Consider the following 14,452-nt stretch of genomic DNA (forward strand, 5'->3'; position numbering starts at 1 on the left):
GGCTACTTATTATTTTTCGAACGATACAAATCTTAAATATGCGCTACTTTTTTTCCTTACAGAAATATATAAATTTTTTTTAATTTTCCCCCTTCCCATTGTAAGATGATTCTAAAAGTTTGCAGTTTCTTTCTCTTTTTCGCTTAAAAAAAAGGACATTTTTGTTGTTGTTGAAAACGCTCTCGCTTTAGCTTCGGATTCCTGATTTGTTTTGCTGATGGAGTCTATAATCTTTCCATATCTATGTTTCAAATCGTAGACTCGGGAAATCGCAAAGATATATATGAAAAAATGAATAAAATAAATTTTTTATGAATATTTATTATTTGTAGTCTTATTGTTTAAATATTAAGTTTATTTAAATTGCATTAAATGTGTTGTTATTTTCCAATTAAATTATTTCCTCAATTATTACTTAAAAATTTAGGTTTAAGACTTTCTCAAAATAGATTTTTTTTTTTAATATATATGGGTAAAAATTGATATTCATGAAGCAAATAAAAAAAAATTAATCTCTTTTGTACAGTAAAATGATTAAAAGAAAGAAAAAAGAGCAATTAAGAAATGTTATTTATATTCATTAGTAGGAGCTTGAGATAGAAATCAAATTTAAATTCCGAAAATTGGAATTCTTTTTCCTTTTTTTAAATAGTTATTATAGCTAAACTTTTTTATTTTGTGTTTGAAATAGTTTTTTTTTCAGTTGAAATTATTTCTTATAGATCTTATTTAATTGAAATTTCAAATTCTATATTTGTTCATAGACTTTGTTTTTTATAAGTTCAAACTGCAATCCTTTATGAACAAAAATGTACTAATGCTTATTTTATTGAAAATGTATTGTGTTTAAAAATAGAAAAGTTTCAGTTTTTTTTTTTTTTTTTTATTTTTTTTGCTAAATAATTTTTTTTAACTATTTTGTTGTATTTCTTACGTATTTAATATTTTTTATAATATCTTTTTGACTAAAGTTAGCAGTTTTCCATTTGTTTAAGTTAATTATTAGTAAAAAGAAACTTAATTTTGTAATTATGTAAAAATTCAATTCACAGTTTTGTATTAAAAATGCAGAATAATCATTTTAGCATAAATGTTTTCATACGTTTTTCATTGTTAAATCTATTAGCGTTAACTGCACCAATGATAGTTGAGACAAATGGAAGAATTTTCAGCAAGATGAAATTGATTAAAAACTATCTTCGAACAACCATGACTGGTGAGGGCCTAAATTCACTGCTTTTACTCAAAGCAGAAAAATATATTGTTAACAATATTAAACTTGATAAGTTGGCAGAATATTTTTCACTTTTAAAACAACATCGAATTAAATTTACGTTGCTAATATAATTAATATAACGTAACTTTGCTAATATCTTAATTTTTTTTATCCTTTTTATGTAAATTTCTTCATTTATAATTTAAATGGCAAATATTTTCAATGTTTTTTTACATTATTTTTCTTATTTTTGAAAAATGAAAAGGCAATTTATTTTTGAATGAATTTTGTTTTGTATCAATTTCTGATAGAAGACTGTATTTACTGATTATGACTTACTTTCTTATCTTCAAACAGTTGCTCTAATTAACTTATGGAGCAATGTTTAGATGAAGCAAAAAATAAATTTGAATAACTAAGTTATTTTTCAAAAAACATTTAAATATAAAGTAAAAGTATTTAAAAGTTGCATTGAAAAACATTTAAATTTACAACTTTATTTTTAAAAATTATTTCCACAAATAATTATTGATTACTAGTACTGAAAACTTATTTCAATTGAATAAGTTTAAGTTTATTTAAAAATAGTTATTTTTTTATAAATATTTTGTTACCAATGTAATAATAAATATTTATAGAAATGTTAAAACTATAATTTCTTTTTATAATTTTGAATAATTACTGGTACCATTTACTTATACATAATACCGCATTTATCACCAGTCCCGCAGTGGACTGATAGTTAAGACACGGTTCCAGCAGATCACCGAAGTCAAGCATCACTGGCTGCTGTCAGTGTGCGGGTGGGTGACCACTTGGATCAGTCTGCGTAGGGATCGAGGGTGTGCGGTATTGGTCCTCGTTAAACTGTGCTACCGTAAAGTGCTCGACTTCGCGTGCAGGTCGTTGGGCTACCGAAGCGGGGGTGCCATCCCCTCTGCAGAGGATCAAAATTGTGATGGCATGTCTTCGGATCGTCCCAGACCGTCGCCAATAGCCCATTGTGCAGCTCTAGTGTGAGTAAACAGTAGCGTAAACGCTTATGGTCAGTCAAATGCAAAACCTGTCATCAGGAAATGCATATCAATACTTTATCGACAAAAAAAACTATGATGAATTATCAAAGCGATTAATCAAAGGGAAGATTAAAGTCATCAAAACTAATTTATTTATTTGGTGAGGAGTTTAGTTAGTAACTTTAATCATTTCGAACGAGGCAGCAAATGTTTAACTTTAATCTCTTCATTATTCTCGCCATAACTGATAATGATCGTCAAAGATTGACAACTTTTTTGTTTTTCCTCACTTGAATATCACTTTGGGACATTTTAATAAGCATAAAAGTTTTACAATTAATTTTCTAAAATGTTATGAAAGCATCTTATAGTATCTTATATCTTGATTTCTGATTTTTGCTGATATATCTTCTTAAATCTTCTTTGAAATATCTTGATATCTGAAGGCTATTTTAGATTGCAAAAAAGACGCAAAAAAATTCATAGAAAACTCTTTGTTTCAAACCATACTCGAAGTAACTCCTCTTAACTAATTTTAACAAATGCATGTGCCACTAAAACGTTCTTCTTAATGAAAAAAAAATATAGATATGGGCATTTTTGTGATATTCCAATTATTATCACAAGAAATAAAATTTTAAAATTACTTTCTAAAAATTATTTCTTAAAAAAAAATCTAAGAAAAAAATGAAATAAGTTTTTTAATGTTTTTACGTTACAATGAGACAAAACAAAATGCAAATAGTAAACGAAAAATTTAAGTACAAGCTTTTAAAAGTAAGATATCTCCTGCTAATCTAAAAATATTGATAATTGAAACATTTTTTTAAATTTTATTTGGAACTTTAAGGCTGAGATTTAAAAATCATGTTGCATAAAACATAATGGAGAAACTCTTTAAGACTAACTTATCTTATCGACGATATCAGAAAGCTTTTCATGCCATCTGTTTTATTTTCCATGATTAGAATTCCAAACCAAATATGAATCCTAAAGAACGAATTTTTCAACATTAAGCTGAATAGTTTAAGAGCTAAAAATGTTGAGTATCATAATTGCTGGGCTTCTGGTATCTGCATGTGAGTTTATAGCACAATATTTATTATGCATTCTTGTACATTACATTCAAAATTTTTATAATTAACTTTCAGTTATCAATGATAACATCATTTCAAATGAACTAATAATCTAATCTTTATTTTTTTCTAATTACAAGTTTCTAAGCCTTATAAATCTTTGCGCAGCAAAACAAAATACAACGTAAAGAAAAAAGGGGAAAAAATTTGCATAAAAGCACATAAAATTGTAATAACTTTCGAGCAAAATGGAATTTTAGAAAAGATCGTAAAAAGTCTAATACGTGTTATTTCAGTGCACAACAATATCAACTCAGTAGATGCATTCCTATGGGCTGTATGTTATTTTGCGCTACAGGCTTAGCAGTTAAAAATTCGCGCACTAATTATCAAGTATTTAAATTTTTTAATCCGTAATTTCTAAGTCTTATTGTTGCTGCGTGTTACAACAAAATGTAATGAAAAATTGTAAACCCAATCAGCGTCGGCGGTGACTCTTGCGATTTTTTTAATATGCTAAGATTGCTAGCTAATTCTGTGTTGATAATGATTGAAATAAAGGTTGTAAACATACTCACTGATTTTCCAATTCAATAATTCTGAAATTCAGTGATTTACCGATTCAATAATTCAGGTAATTTACTGATATTTTTACAAAAAGAAATAGCTAATAAACCTATGTTTTTTATTGACACCTGGGCTGATTCCCCATTCACTGATTTACATACTTTCTTATCTTTTTATGTGATTTTTTTTTTACTTTACTCTCTGGTTAAATCAAGGATTATTCTTATTAAAGGTAGTCATGTTGTCTGCCATTTTTAAAAAAAAATAAAATATTAAATGATTATTACCATTTAATGTCAATAGCTTAAGTTCGCGCAATTGTCTAACTTTTTAACGTTTCTAATTTTTCTTAGCAACGTTGTGTTTACCACTTGCAAAGAGTGTTAAATGCATCCAAAAACATTCATTTTAAAATAGATCTTAATCAGAGAGAAATGTTTAATTTACAATACAAACATTGAGCAGTGCGCCAAAAAAAAGATCATCCTCAATAGCTTTTGATTTAATGATTCGATTCTCACGTTCTAGGACTCATTCTTAATGGTTCGAGGGGGGTGACCTCAAATATGATTATTTAAAACTAAATTTTAAGTTATGAAATCAGACACAAAAACGTACTTTATCTGGATAAACATACCTTTTTTTCAACGAATTGGGATTTCTGACTCCCAAAAAATAAGGGGTTGCCGTAGTCCGGAAAATATGGTCCCCATAATTTGGTCGGGAGAGCGATCTAAAGTTTGAACCCCTTGATGTTAATGCTACTTTTTTAATATTTCGTCATATCTCGAGGACTTTTTAATCGAATTGAAAAATTTTTGCACACAATTGTAAAATTCGTTTACCCAAAGATAATTCCATGCAAAAAATATTTCTTAGCAAATATTTATTTTTTATTACTCTATGCGTCGAAAAAATATAGTCGATATATATAGTCGAAAAAATATATAGTCGTATATAGTCGAAAAAATTTTGAATTGTAAGGTGTAAAATTTTTTACATAAATTTTAAGTATGTAATTTTGCATGGCCAAATACAAAATCTGAACGAAATCGGCTGAATAGTTCTTGAGAAATCGAATTTTAAAGAAACCGTTCATACAATGCATATCACTCGTTTTTATAAGTTGTATACTCATAGTATATACCAAAAACTTGATTGAGTATGTGTATCTTTTCATGTATCAGAAATTTGGTGATGTATTTGTATCTTTTCATACATCAATCGTCTCTGTACGCTGTATACTTATAATAAGTACTAGAATCTTGTTTGTCTATGTATTTTCATGTATACATCTTACATTGTACATCTTACATTTGTAACAGCACTTTGAAACTGTATAAATCATTTAAGCTAACCCTATATTTTCCAATATTTACAGCACTAAACATTTTTTCATTTTTAATCCCATTTGCATGTAATATTATTATAATTATCTCTGTAGATGGTTTTCCTCGTCCCCCAATGGAAAATCCTGATCTCTTCGAAGGAGACATAGCTGGAATAGATGGCTCTGCTGTAAGTTAAATAACAACTTGAAAAATAGTTTTCAATGAACAAAATACAACTTTTGAAACCTGAATTCTGTTTTTCGTTTTTCTTACTTATAAATGTATATAAGCTACGGTTAAAGTTATAAATCCGGTCATTATTAGTAATAACCGATCAATATTAATAATAACCCCTTCTTTTGGTCAAAGTGAGAAATATTACAAATTATTCACTTTAACGGGCTATTATTAATAATAACCAATGAAGTTTGGTCAATGTGATTAAACGGTTTATATAGCATTGGGATATGGGTGTGCCTCTTAGTATATGTGTTACGGTTAAAGTGATAAATCCAGTTATTATTAATACTCACCAGTCAAAATTAATAATTACCGATTCTTTGGTCAAAACATGAAATAAAAAGGGAAGATTTCCGTATCGTGATTTGTGACAGAATAATCGCCAAGTCTTGGCAGTTTCCGGGCAGCTGCTCGCGTGATAGTAAAAAAAAAAATCACTGAAAGGGACCAACTAGTAGCCACCCCCGGGCAAACATCAACATGCTCTTTTTTTTTTTTTTTTTTTTCCGACAGCACTGTGGTCGGTGAAAGACGGATGCGGAATTCATATTGACCAGCCATCGCTGGGATTCGAACCCGGTTCATCTCATTGGAAGGCGAACGCTCTATCCCCTGAGCCATCGCGGCTTTGAGAAACCTTTTGTAATAATTATTCAAATATATAATAATTAATGTAATAATAAATGTAATAATTACTCAATGTATAGTCAGCAAGATTTAGAAGCTTTTACAGTTGTTTTCCTGCATAACATCGAATACGCGTCTTTTTAACCCTCTTTACTTTTCAATGCCATTTTCTATGATAAATTTTAACACTCTTGAGGTTTCCCTCCCCCCTTTGAACTTCTCTACCACAGAATTTTGTTCTATTAAAAATAACATAATTACATACATAATATAATTATAATATTGTTGTACACATTAGTAATTTTGGTTTAAAATGAATTTTTTTAATGTAATTTTTTAAGGATCGAAATGCTATAGTATCAGAAATAAAAAAATGGCCGGAAGGAATTATACCATACAAGATTGACAAAGGTCTAGGTAAGTATTTTAAAAATGTATAGAAATTAAATTGGCAATAATTATGCAAAAAAAAAAAATTCTAAGTTCTTAATAAAAAAAAATTATAGTAAAAGCTTAGAAGGACTTAAAAATCGAGTTTATAAAAATGAATGATAATAATACAAACAAGTGCGCATAGTTTATTTAGTAATAGACTTAAAGTGTAATTTTTGAAAAAATTTTGTTTCTAAATGTGATTGATAGAAATTAATGTTTAGTTTTGTAATCAAAATAAATTTTATATTTCGAAAAAGATAAATCATATTCTATAATTGAAACCTTTTGAGACATTTGATATAAAATATTTGTCGACTATTAATAAAAAATAATTTGAATTATGGTTTTTAAAAGAACTGTTAAAAACGTCGAGAGAAATTATTAAAAAAAAGGAATTCTTTATTCTTGAATTAAGTTATTTTATTTTAAATGGAAAAGTTCGATGAGAAATACTAATTAATTTGTTTTAAAAATGCCTATTCACTTTTCATAAATTGTTCAATAGATTACTATTAAAAAAATTACAATTTTACTACTTTTCCATTGGCATTTTACAAATAAGTAACTAAATAAGTTTACATAAACAACCGAAATATTAATAAAATTATGGATCATTGATTAGATACGAATATAATTATTATTCCTTAAATAAAAATTTGGAGCGCTGTAATCCTTTCTCGGAACTCTAAGGTTCCTTGGAACACCTTTAAGGTACAGACAATCGACAGCATTCATTTTTTTTTTTTTTTTTTTTTTTTTTTTTAATAACGGCGGGCATTAAACTTCCGTTCTTCGCCAAAGAAAATACCGAAAGAGTTACTCATTTATCGTTACCCGGTGGGTACCTTTGAACCAAAGACGAGCACTGCCACCGAAACCCGTTCATACGGTGGATCACATTCACATATCACAGGACAACATACAGAGAAACATTCATGCCCTGAGCGGGACTCGAACCCACAGCCAGGCATGCTAACCACTCGGCCATCTGGCTGGGGTTTCAAAGCTTAACCCAACCTCCTTGTTTGATGTCATTACAAAGTTTCAATCGTTTCCTTGCTGTTTTAAGCAGAATTAATTTCTATTTTTCGCCTAATAAATTTGTAGTCAATCAAATTTCTCCTCCTATCTCGATTAAATAAGGTACTCAATTCTCATTTAAAGCTCAGTGCCTGGTAATAATATAAGTTTTAAATCCTTTCCTAACCACTACAAGCAGAATTTATTGCAATATTATCCTCAAAGCGCTTAAAGATAATGGAGTACCTTATTATCGCCAATCCAAATTTTGTCCATTTTTTGACTAGCTAGAGCGCTTAACATTTACTTCGTGCTCTGCGCTGAAGGACAATATAAGTTTCAATCATTTCTTAAATTAAGCAGGCATATTTTATATCCCTTTTATCATCAATTGAAATTTTAACCATTTACCTACTCTAACACAAACACTAAAAAGGAAAAGTTAAAATAAAAGTTTTAAAAATTATGATTTTCATGATGATAAAAAAAGAATAAAATAATTGCCTTTTCATCAGAATTTACATGAACTTCAATCTACGTTGAGAAATAGATCCAAATAATTCCATCACAGGTATGTAAGCGTTTTTTAGTTTAGAACTAAAAAGTTTTAATTTTTTTTTATTCGCTATGATTTGGTATTTGTAAATGTATTTTAATTTGTACAAGAAGGGCTAAGATTATCTACAGGGATTCAAATGTATAAAATATCTTCCAAATGGCATAAAATGTCAGCAGTTTCATAAAATATTTCTGCTAGTGATAGTTAAGTCAATGTCGTAATATTTTAATAAATTAAAATTTTTTATAATAGAATATTTTAATAAATTAGAATAATTCAAACAACTTTATCACACTCTTCTTATAAATAATTTTAACATATACTTATAATATATGCCTATAAATATAATATACTTATAGTATAGATACGTATACACATAAGTACTGTATTAGATACTTATAAATAATCTAACTCATAAGCAATAAACTAAAAGAACAGTTTAACTTCTGATAAAAAGAAAATTATTTGATGAAAAATAAATTCTGCTTTAGGTCACTACTACTGGAAAAACTATTTCACGAAACCTTCAAATGTTGGAGGGCTTATTTTTTCTAATATAACGATATCTTCAAATCTGAAGATAGTTATAAAATAGTGATATTTCCAAACTGACAAAAAAATATTCATCAAAATTTTTGAAGTTTGAAACTAAGCACAAATATTGTCTTTGGCAAATTTTTTCTAGTTCTATCATGACAAGAATGCGGATAAAAATATGATTACAATATAAAATTAATTTTCGGCAGATCACTTAAAGACGGAAATTCTCAAAGCGATGAATCACATCATGGAAAAAACATGCATTAAGTTTGTGCAGAAAGAAAGCGAGAAATCTTATATCAGGATATTTTCAGGAGATGGGTAAGTTTCATTTTTATAAAATTTAAGTTCAAGCCAAGTAAGTTGACTAATTGACGTGCATGTTTTTAATGGTCACCTTACACAGGTGGTTAACTTGTGTAATGGGGGAAGATGAGTCATTGCTTCTTTTTCATCATTTGTATATTACGTTATTATTATGGACACCATGTTATTCCTAAGTATTTCCTTAATGTTACTCATCAAAATAAAGATAAATGTAATTAAATTTTTAACTTAAACATTTTATTTTGTAACCGTCGTTGAACAGCCGACCCAAATTTGAGTCTGCGACTACTAATGTTCAACTCCGTAGCCTCGTAATTTTGAACCCAATCCAGAAGACAAGGAAAATCCTGGATTAGGAGAATTTTACCTTCGTGGAGGACTTCTTGATGGGACTAACTGGCATTTACGTTGCATCGAGAGGAAAACCACGAAAACCACCCCTAACTTAGCCTGACGGCAAGGGGAATCTAACCCATGATCTGGCTACCACTAAGGATATTTTACGTCAGCACTGTGCATTTCAAATTATTAGTTCAGCTTCTAAAATTTTACCAAAATATAGTTTTTTTATAATTTTATATACTTTAATTTGAGGTTTACTTTAATAACAATTATTTAAAAAGTCTCATATTTTAATCAGATGTGAAACACAAGGAATCAGAATTTTTGAAGAAAAAAAACGGGAACAATGGGTAAAAAAATTTTATTTATGAATACATATATATTTTGAAGCATTTCTATATAGATGGAGATTACATTAGTCTTCAAAAGTTAAGCAACAAACACATTTTCACCGAGATATTCAAGAAATAATGAACGAAATCAAGTTAAATTTAAGGTGAAAAAAACAAAACAAATTATGATAAAAACAATGATCACGAAAAAAAGAACGGCATAAACTCAAGATCATGAAATATTATTCGTCGCAACAAGGTGTTCCGAAAACGATTCAGCAACTAGCAACTGAGTTTTCCGTCACTTGAACCTCAGCGTTAGTTAACTGCTTACAGAAGAGTTATTTTTTATAGAGGATTTAATGAGCTTTAAGCCAGAAAAAAGTGTTTAACAACGAATAAATTTTCACCTAGGACTCAACGAATAATGAACGAAATCCAGTGAAATTTTAAGACTCGATGAATAATGAACGAAATCCAGTGAAATTTTGAGTGAAAATACATCAAATTATGATTAAAAAAACAATGATCACAAAACAGGGATGCTATAAACTCAAGATCATGAATTAATAAGTATCACAACAAGATGGTTCAAAAACGATGTAAAAACAAGTAAATGAACTTCCCTTTACAAGTAACTCGTTTTTTTTTTTTTCAAACTGTTTACAGAACGTTTAATGAGACATGTCTTTAAGCCAGAAGACCAATGGTTTGTATTCCACTCCAAGTCAGAGGATAAACCATCTGAGCTGGTGCAGTGAACATGGACCTTGAGCATGGACTCTCTGACACGTGATCACATGGCACCATGGAAAATCCCTTCAGCATCTTGGAAGCTGACCATTACGAAGGTTGAAATGTCATGATCTGGGACACTATGATAATGTACCGCTGCGCAGATCTGCACACCTTTCAGAAATATACCCTGACTTCTTTGGGGTTCAGAATTGAGCACTTAGAATCCTGTGTAAAATTATTCCGTGCCATAGTTGGTCTCCTATACATTTCTTGTAAATGACAACACGCTTTTCCCCTAGACTGGCTCGTAAAAGAATTACTAAAAGTTAACTACGGTTTGAAGAGAAAGCCAGCAAGATCTCCAAGCTTGAATCCCAAAGGTAATTTAAATTCGACTTAGAAACTTCCCGGAGCTAAGAACTACCTTAATGAATGAGATTTGTTTTCTAAAGACCCTTATTAACAACGTCCTTAGAGATAGGTGTGAGATCCGCAATGCCTTCATACCCTAACACCTATTTTGCTGTATTATTTTTGAACCATCTTGCTAAGATGCCTATTAATTCACATCTTGAATTCAGAATTATCTTTTTTTAATCATCATTTTTGTCATATTTTGATATCTTTCATGTTAAATATCACTTGTTTTGGTTCACTATTTCTTAAGCTCTCTGCGAAAATGTCTTCGTTTCATAACTTTTGAACACGAGTGTAATCAGATAGTTTCATCAAATTAAACCAGACCATTCATCTTATTCAGGTGCTATTCTCATTGGGGAAGAACAGGTAAGATGCAGCCAGTGTCATTGGGTGCTGGGTGTGAAGACATTGGAACAATCATTCACGAATTAACTCATGCTATTGGATTCGATCACGAACAAAACAGATCGGACAGAGATGATTACCTGCTCATATTTTGGCAGAACATTGATCCAGGTAATTATTTTATTTGCTTCGAATGTGTTACAAAGATAACATCTATTCCATCGAAGATAAGGGTAATAAATTAAGAGAAAGTAAGCTTTTTCTCGGATTCTTATCATCTTAGCTTATTGGAAGTGTATTTCTAGATCTATAAAAAATTTATATCTTAGTATGTGACAATTCTTTGATTATATCAAAATAGTAGGACTTGGTTCAATAATATGGTGAGTCCAGATTCACAAATTGTGATGAAAGTAAAATGAAATTAGAAAAGACACGTTTATTTAGTTCTCTATCTATGAACCATTCAGACACTCTTATTTCATATTAGTGACCAGATCTTGCATTAATCAGAACATAAGTTGACCATAAACAAAATCCCATTAAAAAAAATTGGATTTAATTCATTCTTGCAGCTTTCCTCAATTGCGATTTTTTAACGGACTGTACCCAAAATAAAATACAATAAGTGCAAAAACAAACTTGTTTTTGTTTAAAAACTTTGTTTACATTGATAAAAACAATTTTAAAAAACTATAAAACTTGGTTTAAAAAAATTAATTTCATCTAAAACTTCAATTTATATCGACGATGCGTGCACTAAAAATTCACTATACACTGTAAAACATTTCAGAAACTAATTTTGACTAGTCAAAAATGTTTCAGAAATTCTCAGAGAGCTTCATTCAATAGCATGTTTCCGAGCAATTGAGAAACATTTCTTTTATTTTCAGAAGTACGAAACTGAATCGCATTAACGCCGATTCAGTTGCAGGATGTAACGTAACTACCACGAAAACAATTAAATTCTAATTCATTAGTATATAAAACATGTTAACTCTATTATATTGGGTGGTAGTACCTGTTGATAGATGAAGGTTAACATTGGTGGTAGCCTAGGTACAGGAAAGGTTTCCAAAATTATAAAGAATATCCTAAACAACAAGAAGTTATTCAAAATATTTCTGAAGTATTGTGAATTGTTTCTGAATATTACAGTAACGGGTTTCTGAAAAATTCAAAAACGTGTTTGAAAACTACATGCACAGTCAAGATTAAACGTAAAACGTATCATAATTACTTGTAATCGTATACCATTATAACCAAGTATTAGTAATAGTTGAATTTACGATTACAATCTTATATATTCCTTATAATCACGGTTAAAAATGTAATCGTTAATTATGATTTCGTGTAATCACGATCAGAAGTAATTAATGCTTGCAATCATTCACATTTAGCCTATGGCTGGTACAAGTTAAAAATGCTATTTTTATTTAATTTTAGTAAAAGTCACATAAGTTGGTAGAATTTTAAATATGATTTTAATCTACGAACAGGTTACATTTAATTGCAAAACTTTCAAATTGTGCTTTTGATAATGCGGACATTATATAAAAGTTTTATCAGATTTAATGATAACATCTTCTGTTCGATACTCCAAGTTTTAAAAGAAAATTATAGTTAACATAATGTTTTTAGTAAACATTTTTTTTTCTTCCTATTTCTTCGAAACAACAGTTAGTAAGTAAACTAAATTAAACAACATTTTATTTGTTTCAGCGGAATATCCTCAGTTCGAAAAGTTAAAGCCTGAACAAAACAGACTCTTCAACAAATTCGATTACGATTCTATAATGCTTTATGGCGAAAAAGCTTTCTCCAGAGATGGTCGATCCAAAACCATGAAAGCCAAAAAGAAAGGCATTAAAATTCTTGACTCGCCAGAGAAAGGAAAACTGAGCGAAAGTGATGCTTTTAGAATCAACGCACTCTATGAATGCAACAAATCATGAAGAGTATTGTGACATTTTAATCAGTTTTAGAGAAAATTAAAGCTCAGTTCATTAATAAAAAACAATCTTAACATCAAAAGATATCAGACATAAAAACTGCAATAAAGCTTTAATATACGTAATGATTTTTGTGTTTAAATGTTTCATTATTCAGAGCCCACGTTAAGTATTCGCCAACACGCCAAATGCGATAAAATTGAAAATTCGGAGAGTGTTTTAATTAACCATTTGTGTCTTAATGAAAGATTTTTCCACTTGATCTGGAGAAAAAAATCTGGTCAAATTATATTAAATCTAGAAAATGTAAGCAAGCAACAAGAGATTATGTAAGCATAAGACAAACTACTCTAACATAGAGATTATGATCGCACGTAGCCAGGTCACGTGATATGGGATACCTGCAAGCAGAGACTGATTTACAGGAGGGCATTCGGGGCACGTGCCCGGGGCCCCCAACATTTGAGGGGCCCCCTTTCCCAATAAATGATCTTTTACATTACATGGCCAATACAAAACCTTGTGTAGAAGATCCCTTTGAAAGAAATTTTCGAATGTTGATGATTACTTTTATCAGACTTCAATTACTTTTATCAGATTTCGGTACAAATATCTTGTTTCCTTCATAATTTTTAACATTCTAGCCAAAACCTCTAGATATATTTATAACATTTTTGTATTTTTTTTAACAATTTCACTAAATTAAATTCTGAATATCTGGGGGACGTACTTCTAAATAAGGTTTCATGTTACTTGCAATTTTTATGGTCTGAAAAATACTTTTTCAATATTAAGTTTAAGACCTTGCATGTTAACTAAAATTTATCGGCTCTTTAACTGGGGCCCCCAAATTCATCTGTGCCCGGGGCCCCCAAATCTGTAAGTCGGTCCCTGCCTGCAAGTGACGTAGTGTGGGTATCTCAATCCTGATTGGTTATTGAAACGTGGCATTTGTTTACGCTAGCAACTGTTCTTTTTATTCTACTTTGAGGAAGCCAAGTCTGTCAAATACCAATTCTCTTAAGTAACGCAGCCTATAATCTTTCACAAATATTTCAATTCTACACAAAGACAGACACGAAGCCATGTAGAACACAAACAAACTTATAATGCATCGAAGTTGCCAGGTACACAAAACAAAAATATATAACAGTTACAATTAATTCGGATCATCCTCAGGGATGTTTCCCAGACCGTCGCCAATAGCCCATTGTGCAGCTCTAGTGCGACGTAAATCAACAACAACAACAACATGAACAAATAATAAATTAAAGTTAAGTAAAAGAAGTAGACTAGAAAGAATTATATTTCACCAAATTTGATTTGCTATACGGCTCTCTATTTAATTAACTCAACGTTAATTAATATT

General features: G+C 29.7%; 1 protein-coding gene across 1 annotated transcript; it reads left to right on the plus strand.

Annotated features, from left to right (window-relative positions):
* Positions 1-3,163: 3,163 nt before the first annotated feature.
* On the plus strand, positions 3,164-13,208 carry LOC107444350 (astacin-like metalloprotease toxin 5). Its single transcript, XM_016058462.2, has 6 exons — positions 3,164-3,311; positions 5,320-5,393; positions 6,415-6,490; positions 8,834-8,948; positions 11,127-11,302; positions 12,854-13,208. The coding sequence occupies exons 1-6, from the start codon at positions 3,272-3,274 to the stop codon at positions 13,084-13,086; spliced, it is 714 nt and encodes a 237-aa protein (XP_015913948.1). The 5' UTR covers positions 3,164-3,271; the 3' UTR covers positions 13,087-13,208.
* Positions 13,209-14,452: the final 1,244 nt, after the last annotated feature.

Source organism: Parasteatoda tepidariorum, chromosome 3 (assembly GCF_043381705.1).
Source record: "Parasteatoda tepidariorum isolate YZ-2023 chromosome 3, CAS_Ptep_4.0, whole genome shotgun sequence".
NCBI classification, from domain to species: Eukaryota; Metazoa; Arthropoda; class Arachnida; order Araneae; family Theridiidae; genus Parasteatoda; species Parasteatoda tepidariorum.

Bases quoted from the DNA above. Each gene is read 5' to 3' on its own strand.
- LOC107444350 (XM_016058462.2), top strand. From the start codon at position 3,272: ATGTTGAGTATCATAATTGCTGGGCTTCTGGTATCTGCAT. The intron at 6,491-8,833 runs GTAAGTATTTTA...AATTTTCGGCAG, and splicing joins CAAGATTGACAAAGGTCTAG to ATCACTTAAAGACGGAAATT. The intron at 11,303-12,853 runs GTAATTATTTTA...TATTTGTTTCAG, and splicing joins TTGGCAGAACATTGATCCAG to CGGAATATCCTCAGTTCGAA.